We start from the raw sequence: 25,851 nt of genomic DNA on the forward strand, positions 1-25,851 counted from the left end.
TGGTGGCGCAGTGGTTGAGAGTCCGCCTGCTGATGCAGAGGACACGGGTTCGTGCCCCGGTCCGGGAGGATCCCACATGCTGCGGAGCAGATAGGCCGTGAGCCACGGCCGCTGAGCCTGCGCGTCCGGAGCCTGTGCTCCACAATGGGAGAGGCCACAGCAGTGAGAGGCCTGCGTACCATAAAAAAAAAAAAAATAATAATAATAATAAAGAAAAATTATAAAGTTTAATTTTACATTAAAATTATATAAATGTAAAGAATAATCATAAAATTATAATTACATGTAACTGTCATCCAAATCAAGAAATCTGGGGTACTTACTAGTACCCCAGAAGTGTGCTTCCCTCATCATAACCTCCTCCCTACACTAGAGATAACTGTTTTCCTGTTTTTTGTAATAATAATTCTCTTGTCTTCTTAATTTACCCATATGTGCAACCTGTAAGTAATGTAGTGCAGTTTTGCTTGGTTTTGAACTCTATAAATGGGATGGTAGTTTGTGTATTCTACTTTGTCTTTCTCATTTAGTTCAACATTATGTTTGTGAGATTCTTCCATATTGTAGATACAGGTTTTTTAAATTTTTAAATAATTTTATAATTGTTAATAAAAATTTATTTTGTTGCCATAGAATATTCCATTGTATGATTGTGCCACAGTTTATCCATCCTGCTTTTGATGACATTTAGGTTGGTTTCAGATTTGAGCTATTAATGTTGCTGTGAATGATCTTGTGTTCATATTCCCTGCTGCACATGTTCATAAGTTTGTATATAACTAAGAGTAGAACTCTTGGGTCTAAGGATATGTATAGGTTTTACTTTTCGATCTAATGCCAAATTGTCTTCAAAAGTGGTTGCACTCCTACCAGTGTTTGTTTGTTTATTTATTTATTTTATTTTTATTTTTTGGCTGCGTTGGGTCTTCATTGCTGCATGGGCTTTCTAGTTGCAGTGAGCAGGGGCTCCTCTTCATTGAGGTGCATGGGCTTCTCATTGCAGTGGCTTCTTTTGTTGTGGAGCACGGGCTCTAGGCGCACGGGCTCAGTAGCTGCGATTTATTTTATTTTTATTTTTTGGCTGCGTTGGGTCTTCATTGCTGCATGGGCTTTCTAGTTGCAGTGAGCAGGGGCTCCTCTTCATTGAGGTGCATGGGCTTCTCATTGCAGTGGCTTCTTTTGTTGTGGAGCACGGGCTCTAGGCGCACGGGCTCAGTAGTTGCGGCATGCAGAACCTAGAACACGCAGGCTTCAGTAGTTGCAGCGCGTGGGCTCAGTAGTTGTGGCGCACGGGCTCTAGGGTGCACAGGCTTCAGTAGTTGTGGCACGTGGGCTCAGTAATTGTGGATTGTGGGCTCTAGAGTGCAGGCTCAATAGTTGTGGCACACGGGCTTAGTTGCTCTGCGACATGTGGGATCTTCCCAGATGAGGGATCGAACCCGTGTCCCCTGCATTGGCAGGTGGATTCTTAACCACTGCGCCACCAGGGAAGTCCCTTACCAGTGTTATTAGACTTTCCATTGCTCTACATCCTTTCTAATATTTGATATTGTGTATTTAATTTTTGCCTATCAGGTATGTGTATGTTTTTTCTTACGGTTTTAATTCCCTGGATTATTAATGAAGTTGAGCACCTTGTATTTATGGACTGTTTCCTCTTTTTAAAAGTGTCTCTTCAAGTTTTCTGTCTTTTCCATGGAGTTGTCTATGTTTTTCTTACTTTGTAGGAGTTATTTTTTCATTCCACATAGTGGTTATTTATTTTTAGTTATATATATTGCAAATATTTTCTACTCTTTGGCTTTTAAAAGTGGATTTAATATAATTTTAGTCAACTATTTTTAAACACTTTTATTGTAAAATTTTTTTAACTTTTTATTTTATATTGGAATATAGTTGATTAACAATGTTGTGATGGTTTCAGGTGTATACCAAAGTGATTCAGTTATACATGTACGTGTATCTGTTCTTTTTCAAATTCTTTTCCCATTTAGGTTGTTACATAATACTGAGCAGAGTTACCTGTGTTATACACTAGGTCCTTGTTGGTTATCCATTTTAAATATAGCAGTGTATACATGTCAATCCCAAACTCCCTAACTATCCCTTCCCCCCACCCTGTTGGGAAATATTATATATTTCATAGAGAAAAGTGCAGAAAACATCTATATAAGCTGTGCAGGAATGGGTTAACATAGTAGGCCTGGGAATTTGGGTTTTGAAACCTTTTCTAAGCTGATAAGGTTCTTTTGCCCACCTGTGGCACTAACACTTGCTTTCATTCTGAGAATCTGAAATTTTGGTATTAAAGCATTCCTCTGTGCCCAGCCCCAGATAAAAACCCTAGACAATGCATCTCTGGTGGGTTTCCTAGGGCAAAAACATTGTGCACGTGTAGCTGCAGTTTTCTTGAGAGAGAATGTGCTCTCTGGGAGGTAGAGAGCATGTAGAAGCCAGCACATGGATTCCTACAAACTGATGTGTCTTTTCCTCTTGTTGCTCTGTTGGTGTGTCCTTACCGTCTGTTGCTGTAATAAAACTTAGCTGTGAGTTAGGACGGTATGCCTGCGGTTGTTCATCAGTAAACATGAGGGAGTCGTCTTTGGGGACCCTGGAAACAGCAGTTTAATGACATGTATCAAAGCAAACACCTCTGTACCTATGTCCCAGGTAAGAAATAGAACATTGCTAACACCCTCAGAAGCCTCCTGTCTGTTAACACATATATGTGGAATCTGAAGAAATTGGTATAGACGATCTTATTTACAAAGCAGAAATAAAGACACAGACATAAACAAACGTATGGATACCAAGGGGAAAGGGGGGTGGAATGAATTGGGAGATTGGGATTGACATATATACACTATTGATACTATGTATAAAATAGATAACTAATGAGAACCTACTGTATAGCACAGGGAACTCTACTCAGTGCTCTGTGGTGACCTAAATGGGAAGGAAATCCAAAAAAGAGGGTATAAATGTATATGTATAGCTGATTCACTTTGCTGTACAGTAGAAACTAATACAACATTGTAAAGCAACTATACTTCAATAAAAATAAAAATTAAAAAAACAGGAAGCCTCCTGTCTGCCCCTGTCTTATCCTCTACCCCAAAGATAACTATTATCCTGAGTTTTGTGCTAATCAGTATATTGCTTTTCTTTATATTCAGGTGTCTCAAGTCTTAGTGCTGTTTTAGCTAGTTGGCTCACGAAAGATTCTCAATTAAAATGCAATTCAGTTTTTCTAATCTTTTTCTTTTTTGTTAGTGTTGTTTGTATCTTGTTTGAGAAATCTCTTGGAGGTTATAAAATTATTCTTCTGTATTATTTTCCAGAAACTTTATTGTTTTGCCCTTTACATTTAGATCTGCAGTTCACTTGAAAATGATTGATGTGTATGGAGTGAAGTAGGATTTAAATTTCATTTCACGTAGATATCTGATGTTCTAGCACGATTTACTGAAAAGACTCCTTCTGTAGTGTTTTGCAATGCTACTTTTTTCATAAATTAAGTGTCTTTATATTGGCTTGCTTGTGGGTTCTTTATTCTCTTCCACTGGTGTTTGCCTATCCTAGCATCAATATCTCACTGTTTTCAAAGTAGTTTTTTAATAAGTCTTTATATGTCTGCCAGAGCAAGTCTTCTCATCCTATAGGTATTCAAGGGTATCTTGGCTATTTTTGGAATTTTGCATCTCCATATAAATTTTACACTCAGCTGTTAAGTTCCTCCAGGGGGAAAAAATAGAATTTTGATTAGAATTGCATGAAGTTATAGATCAATTTGGAGAGAATTGGCATCTTGACGGTATTGTTGTCTTCCAGTCATGATTATGGTGCAAATATTTGTTTGGTTACTCCTTAATTTCTCTTAATAATTATTTATAATTTTCTGAATAGAATCATAGACATAGTTTGGTAGATTTATTTTTTTGATATTTAAATTTTTATGCCATTGTGAATGGTAAGTTTTCTGAAATTTCATTGTCTAGTGGTTTATTGGTGGTACATAAAAATAGAATTAACTTTTGTATATTGACCTCATATCTGGCAGTCTACCTAAACTCACTGCATTAGTTTTCTGCTGTAACAGATTACTACAGATTCAGTGGCTTAAATCAACACAGATTTATTATCTTACAGTTCTGTAGTTCCAAAGTTGAATGGGTCTCATTGGGCTAAAAATCAAGGTGCTGGCAATGGCATTCTTCACAGAATTAGAACAAAACATTTTACAATTTGTGTGGAAACACAAAAGACCCCAAATAGCCAAAGCAATCTTGAGAAAGAAAAACAGAGCTGGAGGAATCAGGCTCCCCGACTTCAAACTATACTACAAAGCTACAGTAATTGAGACAGTATGGTACGGGCACAAAAACAGAAATATAGATCAATGGTACAAGATAGAAAGCCCAGAGATAAATGCATGCACATATGGCCACCTAATTTATGACAAAGGAGGCAAGAACATACGATGGAGAAAAGACAGCCTCTTCAGTAAGTGGTGCTGGGAAAACTGGACAGCTACATGTAAAAGAATGAAATTAGAACACTACCTAACACCATTCACAAAAATAAACTCAAATTGGATTAAAGACCTAAATGTAGGACCGGACACTATAAAACTCTTAGAGGAAAACATAGGAAAAACACTCTTTGACATAAACCACAGCAAGATCTTTTTTGATCCACCTCCTATAGTAATGAAAATAAAAACAAAAATAAACAAATGGGACCTAATGAAACTTAAAAGCCTTTGCACAGTAAAGGAAACCATAAACGACGAAAAGACAGCTCTCAGAATGGGGGAAAATATTTACAAACAAAGCAATGGACAAAGGTTTAATCTCCAAAATATACAAACAGCTCAATTAAAAAAAAAACCCAATTAAAAAATGGGCAGGGCTTCCCTGGTGGTGCAGTGGTAGGGAACAGATGGCCAAGAGGTACATGAAAAGATGCTCAACATCACTAATTATTAGAGAAATGAAAATCAAAACTACAATGAGGTATCACCTCACACCCGTTAGGATGACCATCATCAAAAAATCTACAAACAGTAAATGCTGGAGCGGGTGTGGAGAAAAGGGAACCCTTTTGCACTGTTGGTGGGAATGTAAACTGATACAGCTACTATGGAGAACAGTTAGGAGGTTCCTTAAAAAACTAAAAACAGAACTGCTATATGACCCAGCAATCCCATTAGTGGGCATATATCTGGAGAAAAACATAATACAAAAGAACACATGTACCCCAACGTTCATTGCAGCACTGTTTACAATAGCCAGGACATGGAAACAACCTAAATGTCCAGTGACAGATGAATGAATAAAGAATACGTGGTACATATATACAATGGAATATTACTCAGCCATAAAAAGGAATGAAATTGTAGAGACGTGGATGGACCTAGAGTCTGTCATACAGAGTGAAGTAAGCCAGAAAGAGAAAAACAAATATCGTATATTAATGCATATGTGTGGAATCTAGAAAAATGGTACAGATGAATGTATTTACAAGGCAGTGATAGAGACAGATGTAGAGAACAGACATGTGGACACAGTGGGGGAAGGGGAGGGTGGGATGAATTGGGAGATTAGATTTGACATAAATACACTACCATGGGTAAAATAGATAGCTAGTGGGAACCTGCTGTATAGCACAGGGAGCTCAGCTTGGTGCTTTGTGACCACCTAGATGGGTGGGATGGTGGGGGCGTGTTGGGAGGGAGGTCCCAGAGGGAGGGTATATAGGTATACGTATAGCTGATTCACTTCATTGTACAGCAGAAACTAACACAACATTGTAATGCAATTATACTCCAATTGAAAAAAAATTTTTTTAATAAATAAATTACCGCAGATTCAGTGGCTTAAAACAACACAGATTTATTATCTTACGGTTTTGTAGTTCTGAAGTTGAATGAGTCTCATTGGGCTAAAAATCAAAGTGTTGGCAAGGCTGTGTTCCTTTCTGGAAGCTCTAGGGAAGAATCTGCTTCCTTGCCCTTTACAGCTTCTTGAGGCTTTCCTCCTCCATTAATCTGAAGATTCTTTTAGTTGTTCTATATACGCAGTTGTATCATTTGTGAACGTTAAGGTTCTTCTTTCCAGTTTATTTACTGTTCTTGCTTTATTGCTCTGGCTTAAATTTCCAGTGCACATCATATGGAAGTGGTGAGAGTGGGCATCCTTGTACTGTTCCTGATCTAAAAGGAAAAACTTTCTAAATATCACCTTCTTGGAGGTTTGTTTATTTTTTAATTATATATCCCCTCTGTAGGGTTAAGGAAGTTTCCTTTTATTCCTTGTTTGATAAGAGTTTTCCTAATGAATGGATTTCATTGTAAATGGATATTTGATTTTATCGTATGCTTATTCTGCAGCTCTTGAGAAATGTCATACGATTTTTCTTCTTTAATAATTTGGTAAACTATATTAATTGATTTTTTTAATGTTTTCAATCATACATTCCTGAGACAATACAACTTGGTCATAGTATATTTTATACATGACTGGATTTGGTTTGCTAACATATTGTTTGGGATTTTTTGCAGCTACATTTATGCATAAGAATTAGCCTGTAATTTTTCACATTGAACTGCCCTTGCAAAATTCTGTACCAAAATTATGCTAGCCTCATAGAGTGAGTTGCAAGGTTCAGTCTTTCTGTACTTTGGAATCGGTCATAAAGCTGGAATTTAAAATAAATTTTTCATTTAAAAATTGGAATATTGTCATAAATGCTCAGAAGAATTCACCAGCTCTTAGGTGTTGATGCTGTCTTTACGGGTAGATTTTTAGCCACAGATATTTCTTTAAAATGGCTATAGGCTATTAGTCTTTTTATTTCTTTTTGAGTGAGTGTTTTTTTTTTTGTTTTTTTTTTTTTTTTTTTTGCGGGACGCGGGCCTCTCACTGTTGTGGCCTCTCCCATTGCGGAGCACAGGCTCCGGACGCACAGGCCCAGTGGCCGCGGCTCACGGGCCCAGCCGCTCCACGGCATGTGGGATATTCCCGGACCTGGGCACAAACCCGTGTCCCCTGCATCGGCAGGTGGACTCTCAACCACTGTGCCACCAGGGAAGCCCTTGAGTGAGTTTTGATAAGTAAGTTTGTGAAGAAATTTGTCCCTTTCATCTAAATTTTAAATTTTATTGGCCCAAAGTTGTTCATAACAACCTATTACTGTATTTTAATGTCTATATTATATGTGGTTGAGTTTCTTCTTTTAGTCCCGATATTGGTTTATTTATGCCTTTTCTGTTCTTTTTGATGTCTTTTTAATTAATTAATTAATTTTTGGCTGCGTTGGGTCTTCATTGCTGCATGTGGGCTTTCTCTAGTTGTGGCAAGTGGGGGCTACTTTTCTTTGCGGTGTGAGGGCTTCTCATTGTGGTGGCTTCTCTTGTTGCGGAGCACACGCTCTAGGTGCGCGGGCTTCAGTAGTTGTGGCGCGTGGGCTTCAGTAGTTATGGCTCGTGGGCTCTAGAGCACAGGTTCAGTAGTTGTGGCACACAAGCTTAGTTGCTTCGCAGCATGTGGGATCTACCCGGACCAGGGATCGAACCCATGTCCCCTGCATTGGCAGGCAGATTCTTAACCACTGTGCCACCAGGGAAGCCCCTTTGATAAGTCTTTTCACAGAACAAACTTGGTTTTTGGTTCTCTCTATTTTATGTTTATTATTTTAGCTCTTATCTTTATAATTTTCTTCTTTGTATTCTCATTGGGCTTATTTTGTTTTTTCATTTTCATAAACGAAAGAGATACGAGATAGATGCCTTCTGCTCATTAATTTTCATTTGTCCTTTCTAACAATTAAGGCTGTACGTTTCCCTGTAATTACTTCTTTAGTTGTGTATCACAAGTTTTTTTATATGTAGACTTTCATTATTGTCCAGTTCAAAAATATATTCTAATGCCCACTCTGTTATCTTATTTGATCCATGGTTTTTTTTAGTAAGTATATTTCTTTATTTCCAAACATGAGGATTTTCTGGATCCATCTCTCTCCTTTCTCTCTCTTTTTTTTTTCTTTGAAAAATTAAAAACCCGTGGAAAAGTTGCAGGGTTAGTCCAGTAATAATATGTCTTCTCAAGTGTGCATTTTGCATTCTAAAATTAGTTCATATTATCAACCTTAAAAATAAAGTAGCCAGTTATTTTACTAGCAAAATGAGCTTATTCAGGAATGGCAGAGGAATTGCCATTTAGGACATGAAAACTATAGCAAACCACGGGTAGGTCTGGAGAACAAAGGAGAGCAACCTTACTTTATATAGAAAAAGGAGAAGTTGCGAAGGGCTGCTCCAAACCACAGTCCGTTGGAGGAATGTGAGCGTGCAGGGTGGCTGAGTTGTTGGAGTTCTCATTGACTGGGCTGTTGCTCAACAAGGAGAGAATCGGGTAATAAAGTAAGCTTCCCGCCCAGGAACGTGAAGAAAGCTTCCCACCCAGGAACGTGAAGTAAGCTGTGAAGGAAGGTACATGTGTGGAGAGCTCCCCTTTCAAGACTTCACAACTCCATTTTATTTTATTTTATTTTTATTATTTTTTCACAACTCCATTTTAAATGAGGTTTCCCTTTATTAATTTTTACAGTATGTTAGGTCAGAAAGAAAACATTAGTATTTTCCAAAAGTAGAAAGATTATGAACAGTCCTTATCATTGTACAACAAAACTAGAAATTTAAAATGAAATTTAAAAAAAAAGGAAAAGGCCCTTCCATCTGGAAGATTAAAAATCTTCTATTAAAGAACTATTGGATACAAGGGAAATACAAACTGAAATAAAGGATTCCTGAAAATTAATGAAATGAAAACACAACAAATCAGATTTTATAAGACACATATAAAGCAGTGGTGAAGGGGGGAAATTTATAGCTTTAAAGGCATTATAAATGAAGGACGGAAAATAAATGAACTAAATTCCAAACTTGGAAAGTTAGAAAAAGATCAAAAAGTAAACCAAACAAAAGCACAAGAGGCTAAAAAATAATAAAGATAGAAGCAGAAATTAATGAGATAGAGAACGGAAGAACATGTGATTAATCAAAATCTTGTATCTTGAAAAATTTAACAAGCCAACAAACTAATAGCTAACTTAAGAAAGTAGGAGGAAATCGCAAATGCAAAATAACAAATGACAAGTGAGGGAAAACCCACCAATATAGAAGAAATTTTTTAAAATATGAGATTAATTTGCATACCTCTAAACACATTTGAATATTTATATGAAATGGATAATTATTTAGGAAAATACAATTTAACAAAATGGATCCCCATAAAGATTACAAGTTAAATACCTCAATTTCCATAGAATAAACAAAGTTTTGAAAGAACCATCCCAATGAAAACAAAAAAACACTAGGTCCAAATGGTTTCATAGGGAAATTCTACCAAACTTCAAGAGTCTAGATAATCACAGTGCTAATAAATTGTTTCAGATGAAGAGGAAAACTTTGAAACTCTTTTTTTTGAATTAGCTACTTCAAATTATAGTCACTGATTTAGTCATCTATCTCTAGTTGTTGTCAAGGGGCTGAAGGGAAGTAAAATTTCCAAAACACTTTTCAGTCTTCTAGATGCTCTTTGATTTGCTTTTTCTGAAGCAGCTTTATTGACCTACAATAAACTGCACATATTTAAGTTATGATTTGATCAGTTTTGATATATAGGAGATACCATCACCACAATCAGATCAATGAACATATCCATCTCTCCCAAAAGTTTCTTCATTCCCCTGTGTAATGCCTCACTCTTGCTCCCTTTCCCCCAGTCCAGCATCTGTTAAGAACCCCTACATTTCTTTAAAATGAACAAATAACAAATAACCCAATGAAAAAGTAGGCAAAGGATTTGAATAGACGTTTCTCCAAAGAAGATACACAAATGGCCAACAAACACTTGAAAAGATGCTTAGCATCACTAATCATCAGAGAAATGCAAATCAAAAACACAATGAGATATCGCCTCACACTCAGGATGGCTACTATCAAAAAACCCCAGAAACGACTTCTGTGGTGGTGCAGTGGTTAAGAATCCACCTGGCAATGCAGGGGACTAGGGTTCGAGCCCTGGTCTGGGAAGATCCCACATGCTGCAGAGCAGCTAAGCCCGTGTGCCACAACTACTGAGCCTGCACTCTAGAGACCACAAGCCACAACTACTGAAGCCTGCGAGCCTAGAGTCCTTGCTCTGCAACAAGAGAAGCCACTGCAATGAGCAGCCCGCGCACCACAGCAAAGAGCAACCCCCACTCACCGCAACTAGAGAAAGCCCACACGCAGCAACGAAGACCCAAAGCAGCCATAAATAAATATATATATATATATATATATATTTTAAAAAACAAACCAGAAAATAACAACTGTTGGTAAGGATGTAGAGAAATGAGGATTATGGAGAAATTGGAACTCGTGCACACTGTTGGTGGGAATGTAAAATGGTGCAGCTGCTGTGGAAAATAATATGGCAGTTCCTCAAAAAATTAAAAATAGAATTACTGTATGATCCAGGAATTCCACTTCTGGGTGCATACCCAAAATAATTGAAATCAGGGTTTCAAAGAGATATTTGTACACCTGTGTTTATTTCAGCATTATTCACAATAGCCAAAGGGTGGGAGCAACTCAAATGCCCATCGACAGATGAATGGATAAACAAAATGTGGTATGTACATACAACCAAATATTATTCAGCCTTTAAGGAAGGAAATTCTGACACATGCTGCAACTTGAATAAACCTTGAGGACATTATGCTAAGTGAAATAAGCCAGTCACAAAGAAAACAAATACTGTATGATTCTACTCAAGTAGTCAAATTCATAGAAACAGAAAGTAGATTGGTGATTGTCAGCAGCTGGGGGAAGGGGAAGTGGGAAGTTGTTGTTTAATGGGCACACAGTTTCAGTTGTGCAAGACAGAAAAGTTCTGGAGATTGGTTGCACAGCAATGTGGATATACTTTACATCACTGAACTGTACACCTAAAAACAAGATGGTAAATTTTTAATGTTAGGTGTGTTTTAGCACAATTTAAAATAAAAAAGGACAAAGGAGCCAGCTTGGAGGAATTCTTTTCCCCCTGCCCATATATGAAACAGTTTGAGCATCAGCATAAATAATGACAGTGTGGATTACAACCCACTGAATAAGAATCTTTACTGATAGAAAACAAATAGGGAAGAAGGGAAGGTTCTTTATAGTGGAATGCCAATTACTAAATGGTGATGCCAGCTACTAAAGAATGACTGGGGTTAGAAAGACCATCATTATATAATCATATTATTTCTTCAGGTATGACTCTCCAGTGGATATGAAAACAGTTTTTTTCTAGTTATCTTTTTTATTATTGATTTCTAGCTAATTTATGTTTGGTTGGAAACATGCCATTATGATGTCAGTCCTTTGAAGTTTGTTGAGACATGCCTTGTGACCCAGTACATGGTCAGCTTTTGTAAATGTCTGTTCTTGAAAAGAATGTGTACGTTTTGCTGTTGTCAAATTTGTGTTATTCAAATCTTTGGGTTGTTACTGATTGTTTAGTTACTTGTTCTATCGATTACTGAGAGAGCTAATTTTATACTATAATTGCAATCTTTTTTCTGTTTCTTCTTGTCATTCTGTCAGTTTTACATCATGTATATTTTTTTCATCTTCTTACTTTTAACCTTGCTATACACCCAGTGTTTTAGATGTGTCTCTAATAAACAGCAAATACAGTAGTTAGATATCATTTAAAAAATTCAGATTTTAATCTTTTAATCAAGGCAATTAGTCTGTTTACATTTATTATAATTCATAAATTTTTGGATTAAGATCTACCTTATTTTTTTCTTTGTATTATATTTTTCCTTTCTTCCCCTTTTATATAGCTTTCTTACAGGTGAAGTGTTTTTTTAAAAAATAATTTCCCCTTCTAGATTTTAAGTTACATGCTCTGTTTTTGTTCTTTAGTAGTTACTCTAGAAAGTACAACTTGTATACTTATCCTCTCCAAGTCTAAAGCTTATCAACACCTTACACTCCTCCCAGGCAATACAAAGGCCTTGGAACACATTCACTGTCTTTACCTCCCTCCTCACTTATGGGTCATTATTGTTGGGTATTTTAACTATTTTTTTTAACCCCAGAGGACATTATTGTTGTTTTGCACAGGAAAGGTTTGCATAAATTTAACCTAATATTTACCACTTTCTTTGTCCTTCAGTCCAGCTATCATCTGAGAACTTCCACCCAGGCTCACTTTTCTACTACCTCAAAGTACATCCTTTAGAATTTCATCTAATGAGAGTCTGCTGGAGACAAACTATTGGTTTTTGATGATCTGAAAATGTCTTTATTTTGCCTTGATTTTTTAGTAACAACTCTTTTGAGATATAACTCACATACCATAAAATTCACCCATTTTAGGTGTATAATTCAGAGGCTTTTAGTATATTCATAAGCTTGTGCAGCAGTTGTCACACTCAATTTTAGAACAGCTTTGTCAGCCTGAAGAGAAACCCCACACCCCTAGCCATTAACCCCCACTCTAACCAGCAACCGCCCCCCCCACCTCCCCCACCCGCGGCCGGCAGTCACTAATTACTCTATAGGTTTGCTCATTCTGGACATGTCATATAAATGGGATCATACTATATGTGGTTCCTTGTGACTGGCTTTTTTCTCTTAGCATAATATTTCAAGGTTCATCATTATTGTAGCATTTATCAGTATGCTTTGGTCATTCCTTTGTATGATCAAATAATATTCCATATAGATATACACATTTCCTTTATCCATTCATTCATCAGTTGATGGACTTTGGGTTGTTTCTAGTTTTTGGCTATTATGAATAATGCCCCTTGAACATTCAGATACAAGTATTTGTTGGAGTACCTGTTTTCAGTTTTTTTTAGTTTATATCTAGGAGTAGAATTGCTGGATCATATGGTAACTCTGTTTAACTTTTTGAGGAACTGCCAGACTGTTTTCCAAAGCAGCTGCACCATTTTACATTCCCAGCAGCAATGGATAAGGGTTCCAATTTCTCCACATCCTCACCAACACTTTATCTGTTGTTTTTATTATAGCCATTTTTAAAAATAAAAGGTTTATTGGGATATAATTTATATACCATAAAACTCACCCTTATGCAATTCAGTCTCAATTGTTGAAGGATATTTTTGCTGGGGAAAAAGTTCTAGGTTACTCTCAGCAGACTGAAGATATTCCACTGTTGTCATTGTCTTTTTTTTTTTTTTAATTGAAGTATAGTTCATTTACAATGTTGTGTTATATTCCACTGTCTTATGATTTCCAATTTTGCTGAAGAGAAATCAATTATCTGTACAAATATTGTACCATGAGGGGAATTCCCTGGAAGTCCAGTGGTTAGGACTCGATGCTTACTTTCTTTTTTTTTTTTTTTGGCTGTGCTGCATGGCATGTGAAGTCTTAGTTCTTCAACCAGGGATCGAACCTGCACCCCCCTGCATTGGAATCACGGAGTCTTAACCACTGGACAACCAGGGACGTCCCAGGACTTGGTGCATTCAGTGCCAGGGCCCAGGTTCAATACCTAGTTGGGGAACTAAGATCCAACAAGCTGCTTGTTACAACCAAAAAAACCCCCAAGTTTTGCACAATGATGTATTTTGGTGTGGATTTATTTTTCTCTGTCTGTTCAGAATTTATTTGCTTTCTTTCTTTTTTTAAAAAAATTAATTAATTTATTTATTTTTGGCTGTGTTGGGTCTTCGTTGCTGCGTGCGGACTTTCTCTAGTTGCAGCGAGTGAAGTTGTGGCGCACGGGCTTAGTTGCTCTGCGGCATGTGGGATCTTCCTGGACCAGGGCTCAAACCTATGTCCCTTGCATTGGCAGGTGGATTCTTAACCACTGCGCCACCAGGGAAGTCCTGTTTGCTTTCTTGAATCTGAGGATTTGTGTCTTTCATTCTGGAAATATCCCAGCTATTATCTTTTAAAATATTCTGCCCCAGTTTCTCCTCTTTTTCTGGAACTAGATTTCTAGCTAGGTTTATGTTAGACTTTCTTACTCTATCTCCCATGTCTTTTAACTTCTCATATTTTCCATCTCTTTCTTTAGTTTTCCATGTATGCATCTATTAAGTCAGAAACTATGTGGGACACAACACCCCTGGGTCAGAGATACAGATGGTTTATTGCAGCAATACCTTGCATCCATTCCCTACACCCTAATTCCCACAGGATGATGTGATAAGGGCTAGATGATACCTGTGTATACAGTTGAATGCATCACAGGAAAGGAACCCCAAAATTCAGAGACTGAGCACTCGAGGGTTTCTGGCACATCTGCACATCCTCCCTTCCAGAGAGATCACTTTTTACCTTAGAATGTAGGCAAATCTCCCCTGGGTGAGAGGGGAAGGGGCCTTGAGGATTATTATCCTGAATGTAGGGAAACGTCTCCAGGGAGAGAAAAGAAAGGGCTTTATCTTTACTACTGTGAGATGTCTCTGGGGGAAGTGTGACTCCAAATCTCACCAGAGGAATACAGCAGCCAAGACCATCTGCTACTTCACATGTCCTTTGCTCAGAAGGCTTGGACCATGTAAGAATGTGAGAAATCCATGGAGCCAGATCCTGGATACTTTCTTCTGGTTTTCCCCCCACTTTACTAATTATCTCTTTAGCTGTGTGTAGTCTCCTGGTAAATCTATCTGTTGAATTCTGAATCTTGGTTATTGTATCTTTCATTCCTAGAAGTTCTGTTGGCAAGGTCAACTTTATAGTTTTCTGTTTACTGTAGATATTTTCAAGCTTGTCTTTTATTTTTGTAAACATAAGTTTAATTGCTTTATACTGGTATGTCTGATACTGTTTGACTATTTCTGTTACAACTAGTTCTCATTCCTGGTGCCTTGTTTACTTGTGTGGTTGACTATTTTTGTCTGTATTTGCTATATATTGTCTTGTTGTGGGAACTATTTAAGGCCTAAGATAAAGGCGTAGTCCTCCAGAGACATTTTTGCATTTGCATTTGGAAGATGCCTTGGAGTTAGAATCACTTTAATCTAAATTCATGACTTGGATTTTTAAAAAAATATGTGGGTGATAAAAATTGGGTTCAGAAGGTTCTCAGGTTTGTGGTTTCGGAGTCTCTCCCACTCAGTCCCTCAGCAATTGGTAACTTTACTTATAGACACCTGGGGATAGAAGTGAGGTTTAATTTTGGTTTACCTTTGCCCAGATGGTATAGCCCTTTGGGGTGCTGGTTTTATAGGGGAATATTTCCCACCATGGTTGTGCCCTAACTTTGATTCTGTCCATCTTTTTCCTCCAAGGCTAGCAAAACGGATGTTCAGATTCTCAGGATTAGACAGCTGTCCTCAGGACGAAAACAACTGTCAATGCTCTCCTTACCTCTCTGGGTTCCCACTTTTGGCCTGATCATTTTAACTTCTTGTCAGAGATTTACTGTATTTAATAATTTACTTTTTTTGCTTTCTGTTTTTAAATTTTTATTTTATATTGGAGTATAGTAGATTAACAATGTTGTGTTAGTTTCAGGTGTACAGCAAAGTGACAGGTGTACAGCAAAGCGATTCAGTTCTATATATACATGTATCTATTCTTTTTCAAATTCTTTTCCCATTTAGGTTATTACAGAGTATTGAGCAGAGTTCCCTGTGCTATAGTGTAGGCCCTTGTTGGTTATCTATCTATTTATTTATTTATTTATGGCCACATTGTATCTTCGTTGCTGCACAAGGGCTTTCTCTGGTTGTGGCGGGCAGGGGCTACTCTTTATTGCGGTGCGTGGGCTTCTTATTGTGGTGGCTTCGCTTGTTGTGGAGCACAGGCTTCAGTAGTTGTGGCACATGGGCTCAGTAGTTGTGGCTCGTGGGCTCTAGAGCACAGGGTCAGTAGTTGTGGCGCATGGGCTTAGTTGCTCCATGGCGTGTGGGATCTTCCCGGACCAGGGCTCGAACCCGTGTCCCCTGCATTAGCAGGCAGATTCCTAACCACTGCGCCACCACTGATTTTCTTTTTGATTTTTCTTTTTCAAAGATGAGTACCATGCCATTTGGGGACTTCCCTGATGGCACAGTGGTTAAGACTCCATGCTCCCAATGCAGGGGGACTGGGTTTGATCCCTGGTCAGGAAACTAGATCCCACATACATGCTGCAACTAAGAGTTTGCATGCCACAACTAAGGAACCTGTGTGCCGCAACTAAGGAGCCTGCCTGCTGCAACTAAGACCCAGTGCAACCATATAAATAAATGTTTAAAAAAAAAAAAGCTGAGTACCATGCCATTTAAATTAGTTACATTTAATATGATTATAATATTTCTAATGCTAGTTCCCACCCCATTGTTATTTAGTATTCTTGTTTCATGCTTTTGTCAAATGAATTTTAGAAGTGTTTTTGTTGAGTTTTGTGAAATATTCTTGTGGTGTTTTAATTGGAATTTTGTTAAACTCACAACTTAATTTATGAAAAACTGTTACCTTTGTGATATTTGAACCTTTCATTTAAGAACATGAAATACTTCTCTATCCAAATCCTTATTTATCCTAGTAATATTTGGTCATTTTCTTTATATCATGAAGATGTATGTCTTTTGTTAGGTTAATTGGTAGTTTAATGTTTTTCGTTGCTGTTGTTAATTGAATGCTTTTTAAAAATTATATTTTCTAGCTCGTTATTACTACTACATGAGAATGCATTTGACTTTTGCAGATTTATATTTATCTTTTATTTACTGAAGTTTTAATTATCTATTGTTATGACTGATTTTCTTTGAATTGTGTTGGTATATAATCGAATTGTCTACATGTATGATATTCTCATCTCTTCTTTTCTAGTATTTCCCTTTTTGAATATCTTTGCATTGATAAGAATGTCTAACATGAGAGTGAAAATAAGAACAGTCTCATTTTAGCCCGTATTTTTAATGGAGTCATCCCTGTTGTAAAATATAAGATATTGTATTGGGTCTTGATTTTAAGTACTTCTAATTTTATGTTTTAATATATCTGTTAGAAATGATTTGAGTTTAACAGATGCCATTTCAAATATGCATTGATAATACATACTGTGTGATTCCATATATCCATGTAAGTTCAGGAATAGGTAAAACTAACCTATGGTGAATAAGTCAGATAGTGGTTATATCTGGGGTGTATTAACTGGGAAAGGGCACAAGAAAGCATACTGATGTGCTAGAAGTGTTCTGTATCTCTATTTGAATGTTGTTCATGCAGTTATATATGTAAGTAAAACTATATTGAGACATACACTTAAGATCAGAGAAGTAGTTCGAAGTAATTGTGTTTGTTACTATAAATGTGGTATGTTTCTTGCTTAGCCACTGGTAGGGTTTTTTAAAAAATGTTTCCCTTTAGTTTAATTTCAGGAGACTATGTCTTAGTCTTATCTGGTTCAATAAAGGTCCTCTCAATTTCTGGCCTGAATTATTTTTATTTGTTCAAGATACTGTTGAGATAGGACTCCTTTAATCATTTATTATTTGTCAGTGGTTTCTTTTACTACTTCAAGAAGTATCATTCACTGGATATATTTTTTATATTCCAGCCCTGGATTGTTGTCATTCTCTCATAACTTTTTTTTCATTGATTTATTTATTCTTTCTATGTATGGATATGGTTTTCTGGTTTACTTGTTTCATTTCATTTCATTTTTTTTTGCACTGTTCAATCAGCTTTTTACTTATTTATATTGTTTTACAATACCATGATAACTTCCTTCATGTACATGAGAGAAATTTTTAATCATTTTCCAAATTATATTTGTGACTTTTGTGGTAAGTCTAATTCAGAAGCTTTATCCGTTTCTGGGCTCTCATTGTTCATCCCCTTTAGTATTGTGAAACTTTTCACTAGTCTCTATTTTCCATTTATTTTCTTCTTTTAATTTTGTATCACTGATCTTTGCTGTTGATGAACAATTTTTTTTGTGTCAAACAATTTTATTGATATTTTTTGCTTCTCATTACTCACCAACTCCTTAAAAGCATTACTGCTGAAGGCTGTTGAGAAGGAAGATTGTGTACTTGCTACCATGCTTCAGAATATGACTGACTAGAGGATGCTACCCTGTGGGAATAACCAAAGAGCAGTGTAGCTTGAAAATAGGGAAGGGTGCCCCAGGGTTAAGGTTGACTACATGCCAACTATGAATCCATAATGTATCACTACAGTTACGAATCAAACACATGTACTATTGAGATGACTAAATATGCATATCAAATCGTACTGTGGAATAATATTGGAAAACTCTATTAGACTACCATGGCTAGGGGAATCCCCTGGTGGTCCAGTGGTTAGCACGCAGTGCTTCCACTGTAGGGGGGCATGGGTTCGATCCCTGGTCAGGGAACCAAGATCCTGCATGCCGCATGGCACAGCCAATAAATAAATAAACCCTCTTTCTTAAAAAAAAAAAAAAAAAAAGAATACCATGGCTAGTTTTGATATAAAAATAAATAAGGTATGAAAAATTGTAGAAAGTTGAGACAGGAACAATAAAAACTTAGAAGGAATGTGGGGAAAGGTTAAGTAATGATGCCATGGACCATTTTGTCCTGCTTTGTCTTAAGGTTGAAGGACTGTGTGCCTCTGCCTCCGTGTCAGCCATCTAATCGTTTGAGGTTGAAATTTTGAGAGGGCAGTAGTGTGACTTCACTCTTTATCATTTATTCTGTGAAAAACTTCCATATTGGGCAGGACCTTGGAGAGAGCATACTTCAGTGAAAGGCCAGTGCTTTTAAACTGGATGTAAAATGGAGAGGTGCCTTTGGATGTGCAGGGACTGTGGTCTTAAAATATTCTCCACTAAAAATAAAAATCAGGGCTCCTTGGGGAAATGGCTGATTCTAAGTCTGGGGCAAAAAAATGCACAAGATAAGTCTGGGATGTCTTTTCATTCCAGTTGGTAAGGAAGCTGTCAAAACCTACTAAGTTTATGTCAAAAGTACTGAAGAGTCGAGTCAACCTGGAAAGGCTCCCACTGGGCAAACGTGAAACAGTTTGAGAATCGATAAGGATGATAATTATATTGGATTAAAACATACCTAATGGTTAATTCATGAGTTTATAATGATACTGAGAAAAAGATTGACCACCATTAGAGGCTGCTAGAGAATTAACTCATTATTTTGAAAACTAATAAATAAAGGAAAAGAATCCAACACTTATCCTATCTTTTCTATGTCAACTGTACCACTGGGTAACAAAATAATAGATCAGAGAACATTTCTCTTGATAGAACTATTCCAGCTAATGAATGAAGACAGAATGACAGAATTAAAATACCACTATTTTGGGAGGTCGACTTCCAGAATGGTGAAGTGAGGACCTTGGGATGTGTGTACAGATGAAACAGTATTGGATGAGTTGATAATAGTTGGTGAGTTCATAAATGTTGACAGTGGCTGGTGGGTTGGTAACAACTTTATTAATATATAATTCACATATCGGTGTGAATTATTCAGTGTTTATTAATTAGCTGTTTTACCTAAAGCATTTTAAAGAGGAAGAAGAGGCAGAAATCATTCCTTCTTCTGGAGAAGGTGGAACAAAATCTATATCATAATCATCTTCATCAAGCTCAACACATGGAGATTTCCCAGTTGAACTTTCTACCAAGTTTTTCTTTTTTCACTGTTATCTAAAGTAAAGCAGTTGTTAAACATAGATTATTTTAATAATTAGCGAGTGGAGTATGATATATGTAAAACTTCATATTTCCATGAATGTCATTTAGTGTTGTTAATCCTTCCTTCTAAGATATATGGCATAAAATAAAAGGAGATCTCTGGTAAACATAGAATGGGAAAGAGGGTTATAACTCTCAGCTCAAATGAATGAGAATTGTTTACTAGCCGTATATTCTGCTATCCCTTCTTCCTTTGGCCCCAGTAATTTTAAGGTGGCTTAAGCTACACATTATGCCAGGCAGCAGCTCAGCAGTGTCACAATTTGTTACACAAGAGGTGTAAATATGCTTGGTAAAAGTGTTCTTTCAGGTTTAAACTAGGTAATTATGAAGCACGGTATCTTGCTGGTAAACCATTGCTGTCATTGGTGGTGCTCTTCCTTCTTTTCCGGATTTTCCCCTTAGGCAGAGAATTCAGTTATTCCTTTGTTCTTTGGGTTTTCAGTGTGCTTTGATCATTTTCTCCCACCTCACTCCCCATTCGGCTTCCATTTATGCTTCAAGCCTAGGCCAGGTCCCATTTTTCTGCAAGCCTTTTCCTAATAAGCCCTTCCCTAATGTCTTTTGTGCTTATTTTAGCCTTGGGGGAAAACCAGGTCATTTGCTATTTAAGTGAGACTTCAGTTAGTTAAAGATTATATATTTCAAATGTTACAGGTTGTAAATGTCAAAACAGTTTTTTGAAAAAAAAAAAAAAAAAAAACCTCACTACTCTGGACACAGTTGGAACAGTGCTCTACCCCACAGTAAATATTGTGATTAATGCAAAGTGCATAACTCCACTGATATTTTTTTCCCTCACTTTTTAGGATCATGGCTGCTGTTCCTCAGAATAATCTACAGGAGCAACTGGAACGTCATTCAGCCAGAAAACTTAATAATAGATTAAGTACTTCAAAACCAAAATCTTCGTAAGTATTTCGGTTGGTTTGCTTCCATATAGGCACTAACACACAAGTGAAATACCTTCTCTTTCAGCTCTTTCATTGTAGAGATGAGGAAATGAAGCTGAGAGGGTCAGTGATTTTCCCACTTTGCAAATTAATGGTAGAGCATGTTTTAGCAACACTAGGTAATTTATTGTTCAGCACCTTTGCATGGTTTCTAGCACATGGTTTTTTTTTTTTTTTTTTTTTAGCACATGGTTTTTGTTCAGTAAATATTCATTGAATGAATGAATACAAATCTTGTAAATTTGGGCAAATCGGTGTTTTTAATATTTTAATATAATTTTATATCCTTTTCAAAAACCATTTCTAAGGAAACTGTAGCTCTCCAGTTCTGTTCTTTCCTCCAAGCTATATTCCAAACTCCTTCTAACAGTACCTGATATTTTATAATCTTTATTGTGCTCTTACCAGATTCTAGACACCATTCTATGTGCTTGACTTCAAAGTCATCATTGACCTTCATGTCACTAAATCCATCCGATGTCCAGGACTCTTGCCTCTTTCACTTGTCTTTCAGATTTCAGCATAGCTGGCAGTTTCTGACTCTTTTCCCCATAAAACTTTTATCAGAGTAGAAACAAGTAGCCACGTTTTCCATTTACGCTGTCCCCTCCCTCTGGAGAGGCTATTAATTAAGGACTATGAGCCTGAGAAACAAAGTAGTAGGAAAGGCCCAGATACTCTCAAAGCTGAATAATTAGCTTCTGAATAGGAAGAATCAGAGCATGCAAAGCATAATTTAAGTTACCTTACACATTTTAAAATCAGAGACGGAGGTAGATTCTTCGCTCGCTCATTTGTGATGCAAGGAAGTAAGTTTTTATATAAATTAGAGTTTTGTTTTGTATACTTGCTGGGTTTGTATACTTGCTGGGTTTTGTATACTTGCTGGGTTTGTTGAAATTAATCCATCTAATTCAGTTTTTCGATTATTTTTCAGAGGTTTCACTTTTAAAAAGAAAGTATCTTCAGCCAACAATGTATCTGTAACTAGTGTGTCAGTAGCAAAAGCTCCTGTGTTGAATGATAAAGATGTTAATATTACTGAGGCCTTTTCCTTCAGTGAACCTTTTCCCCACACCACAAATCAGCAGACAAAGATCAATGACTTTAAAAATACTCCAGCTGGACAGCAAACTAAGAGAGTTGGTTCAAAACCATTATTGCCAAATTTGTCACAGGTTCCTCAGGAAGTTTTATGCACTACCCAGAACACACTGGTTGTAAAGGAATCCTGCGATGCTACTTTCAAGAAATTAGAATTTAGTTCTTCATCAGATTCTCTTATTACCTTCAATGATTGGGATGATATGGATGACTTTGATACTTCTGGAGATTCAAAAGCATTTGTGACACCACGCCAAAACCACTTCATAAGAGTAAGCACTGCTCAGAAATCAAAAAAGTCTAAGAGGAACTTTCTAAAAGCACACCTTGATAAAACAAATACAGTAAAGACTGATTTGACTCCTTCCTCCTCTGAGAGCAAGCAGGCATATTTGACTAAGAAACAGAAGGATGACTCAGAATGGTTAAATAGTGATGTGATTTGCATTGATGATGACCCCAATTCCGAAGAGCTTATAAATGAAGATACTCAGGAAAATCACCCTTTAAAAACTCATTTGGGAGAGGAAAGAGGTAAAAATTATTGTTTTATTTCATTTCAAAAGGTTGTATTAGTTTATTCAAAGCTAGGCATTGGGAACAGCAGCAAATATGATTTAGCTTTTGTCCTTAGGATGTACAGAGGTGCTTACACATCCTAAGCACCATCTGTTGGCCACGTTCTTGAGGCAGGGCATACTAAGGAAATGAAAGATTTTATTCTGCTATTTATATAAACAACAAGGATAGCTCCGTGATTTTATATATGAAGAAATATGTAGAGGGACTTCCCTGGTGGCACAGTGGTTAAGAATCTGCCTGCCAGTGCAGGGGACACGGGTTCGAGCCCTTGTCCAGGAAGATCCCACATGCCATGGAGCAGCTAAGCCCATGAGCCCCAATTACTGAGCCTGCACCCTAGAGCCAATGAGCCACAACTACTGAAGCCCGCGCACCTAGAGCCCATGCTCGGTAACCAGAGAAGCCACCGCAGTGAGAATCCCGGGCACTGCAATGAAGAGTAGCCCCCTCTCGCCACAACTAGAGAAAGCCCATGTGCAACAACAAAGACCCAACGCAGCCAAATAAATAAATTTAATTAACTAATTAATTAAAAAAAAAGAATTATGTAGAGAATATAATGCTTAGTGAAATAAGTCAGAGAAAGAAAAATACTATATGATATCACTTACATGTGGAATCTAAAAAATAATAAAAATGAATCTATATACAAAACAGACACAGACTTGCAGATATAGAAAACAAACTTATGGTTACCAAAGGGGAGAGGGAAGGGGGAGGGACAAATTAGGAATATGGGATTAACAGATACAAACTACTATATGTAAAATAGATAAGCAACAAGCATTTATTGTGTAGCACTGGGAATTATACCCAATATCTAGTAATATCCTATAATGGAATATAATCTGCAAAAAAAACTGAATCACTTTGCTGTACACCTGAAACTAACACAGTATTGTAAATCAACTATACTTCAATAAAAAGAAAAGAAAAGAAGGTCCATAGAAGTTAAAATGGCTTCTTAATGGTCTACTGCCTGGTTGGTAGTAGAAATGGGATGTGAAACTAAGCCTTTGTGTTATAATTCTTTTATGGTTTGTACCACATAATGTTGGTGTATAATATGATCTAATCATGCTATTAAAGTATTATAAATTACATGCAAATTATTTTCTGTTTAGGTCTCATAGTTATTAGATGTCTAGAACTTAATAGCTGACATTAGCCATACGTGGAGGTACCCACATTATGAAACAGTTGTAAATATGAGACTAATATTTTTAAACACCTGAATCCCATCAAGGTTACTATAGGGTGAGAGAGGACTGAAAAGTGATTGGTAATAAGCAAAACTATAGTCTAATCAAACGTGTTGCTATTTATGAAGAGAAAATTTGGTAAAAGGTAAACTAGAGAGCAACAGTTTGGCAGTGTTTTCCCACGTAGTCAAGAGAGAGACACTCTGGGAGACTTAAATAACTAAGACACCTTTGTGGTAAAGTAGAGATTGTTTATCTGTATAAACAACAGTGTTTGTACAGTTATCAGGCTTACTTGTACTTTACCCTTATTTAAGTGTGAATGAAAAACAGAGAAACGAGAAAGTACTGATAATAAGGATGGGTTTCATAATTTAACCGGAGACAGTCATGAAAATCCTTAAGCAAATCATCGGCCTCAATCCAGCACTCATTGGACTTATTCCAGTTGACTCAATCATTGTTTATGAAGAAACAAGGCAACACTAACGTGTGAAAGGAGAGAACTCATACCGCACAGAGTGGTGTTAGTGCTTATGACTTGCTCAGAGCACTCACTCACAAGTGCTTACACCCTGTTCTTTCTGTCTCGTTAATATTAAAATAACCTATGTTTATCAGCTGTTTTTTTGTTCTTTAGATAATTGTGAAAAGAAGAAAAACTTGGAAGAAATGGAATTACATTCAGTTGAGAAATCTTCATGTGTTGAGCTTGATGAAGATGATTATGACATAGATTTTGTTCCACCTTCTCCAGAAGAAGGAATGACTTCAACCTCTTCATCCTCTTTAAAATGCTCTAGGTAAAATAGTTTATTAATTAATAAACATTGATTCTGGGGTAGCTGAAATAATTTAGTTATGTAGTATCATCTCAAAATTGATTAATTTCATGCTTCTGCACAATTTATTTTGTATCCAAATGAAAGCATCAAAAAGTCCCTATTTATTTACATTTTATTTAATTGTTGGTATTCTAAAGCTGTAAAGTTCCATTGTGATTCATTACATGGGACCTCTAAACAGTTTTATGTAATTGATCTTGCCATGTGGAATATAGTCCTAAAGATACTGTATTTCCAATCTCATGTACCTGAAATGACCCAAAACTAACACCTTATTTGTGAAGGGACTTAGTAAGTAATGTGTTCTTCATCTTCTTGATTTTTTTTTATTTTTTAAAAAATCCAAATAGAATTGACCATTGTATTTGTCATTCACTGAATTTTGGTAAATTAGTGACATGATTGTGGTTAAGTGGTAGTATTATGGGAAAAATAGAGTCCACATAGTTCATTAATAGCTGAAAATACTAATAGTCTTTGTTACCTCCATCCTCACCCCAGTCTAAATCACTGTTCAGTTGAGTGGTCTGGTATATACTCTGCTGTTAACCATATTTTGATGAGAAACAAATCCCTCTAGTTTATCACCTGAAGGCAGGAAGGAGGTGTTTGCCTGCATAACCTAGTTTTCTCTAGGTTTTTGTTTTAACAGGTGAGTTGAGATGTTTAAAGAGGTGGGAAAGGTTGAAGCATGATTGCTGTTAGACAACAAAACAAAAACTGTAAGAGCTCCCCTCTTTCACCTCCCAATAGAAATTGAGACAGAATTGTAGGAAAAAAACTGAACAAGAGTTCATATAGCATTCATCAGCATTCTCTTTTAACAGGAGAAGCAGTTGAGGCCTAAGGAGGAGCAGGGGATTGTCTGGGGTGATAATTAAAGGCAAATGGACTAAGATCCAGTGTAGGGTTATTTCCTGGGTCATACCATTCCCTGTTGACTGCCTGGCTTTTTTCTTTGTTTATTAAAAAAGTGTGTATTGCACAGATAACATTGTAACCACATTAACAGGATACTTACTGGTAGTCTTACAGTCCAACAAACCAAACATTTTCTGTATCCACATTAAGTTTTTTTATTTTTTTTTAATTGAAGTATAATTGATTTACAATATTGTGTTAGTTTCAGGTATACAGCATAGTGATTCAGTTTTGTTTTGTTTTGTTTTCAATTATATTCCATTATAGGTTGTTACAAGACATTGAGTATAATGCTCTGTGCTATACAGTAAATCCTTATTCCTTATCTATTTTGTGTCTGTACTCCTAATTTGTCCCTCCCCCATTCCCTAGCCACATTGTTTTGTTTCTTCTCTACGTGTATATATGATTTTTACATTGCCATAATCAACATGTAGCTATAATTTTTCAATCTGCTTTTCTTTTTTTTTGTTTTGTTTTGTTTTGTTTTTTGTTTTTTTTTTTTGTGGTATGCGGGCCTCCCTCC

General features: G+C 36.6%; 1 protein-coding gene across 2 annotated transcripts in view; it reads left to right on the forward strand.

Moving 5' to 3' along the window:
* BLM (BLM RecQ like helicase) overlaps positions 1 to 25,851 on the forward strand; it is a 97,569-nt gene that overhangs the window by 5,702 nt on the left and 66,016 nt on the right. For both annotated transcript variants that reach the window (XM_028494966.2, XM_007108339.4), the window contains exons 2-4: positions 20,528 to 20,629; positions 21,609 to 22,309; positions 24,200 to 24,362. In XM_028494966.2, the coding sequence (XP_028350767.1) occupies positions 20,532 to 20,629; positions 21,609 to 22,309; positions 24,200 to 24,362 (962 nt within the window). In that variant the 5' untranslated portion in view covers positions 20,528 to 20,531. The remainder of the gene's footprint in view (positions 1 to 20,527; positions 20,630 to 21,608; positions 22,310 to 24,199; positions 24,363 to 25,851) is intronic.

This window comes from Physeter macrocephalus, chromosome 11, assembly GCF_002837175.3.
Source record: "Physeter macrocephalus isolate SW-GA chromosome 11, ASM283717v5, whole genome shotgun sequence".
Taxonomy (NCBI): Eukaryota; Metazoa; Chordata; class Mammalia; order Artiodactyla; family Physeteridae; genus Physeter; species Physeter macrocephalus.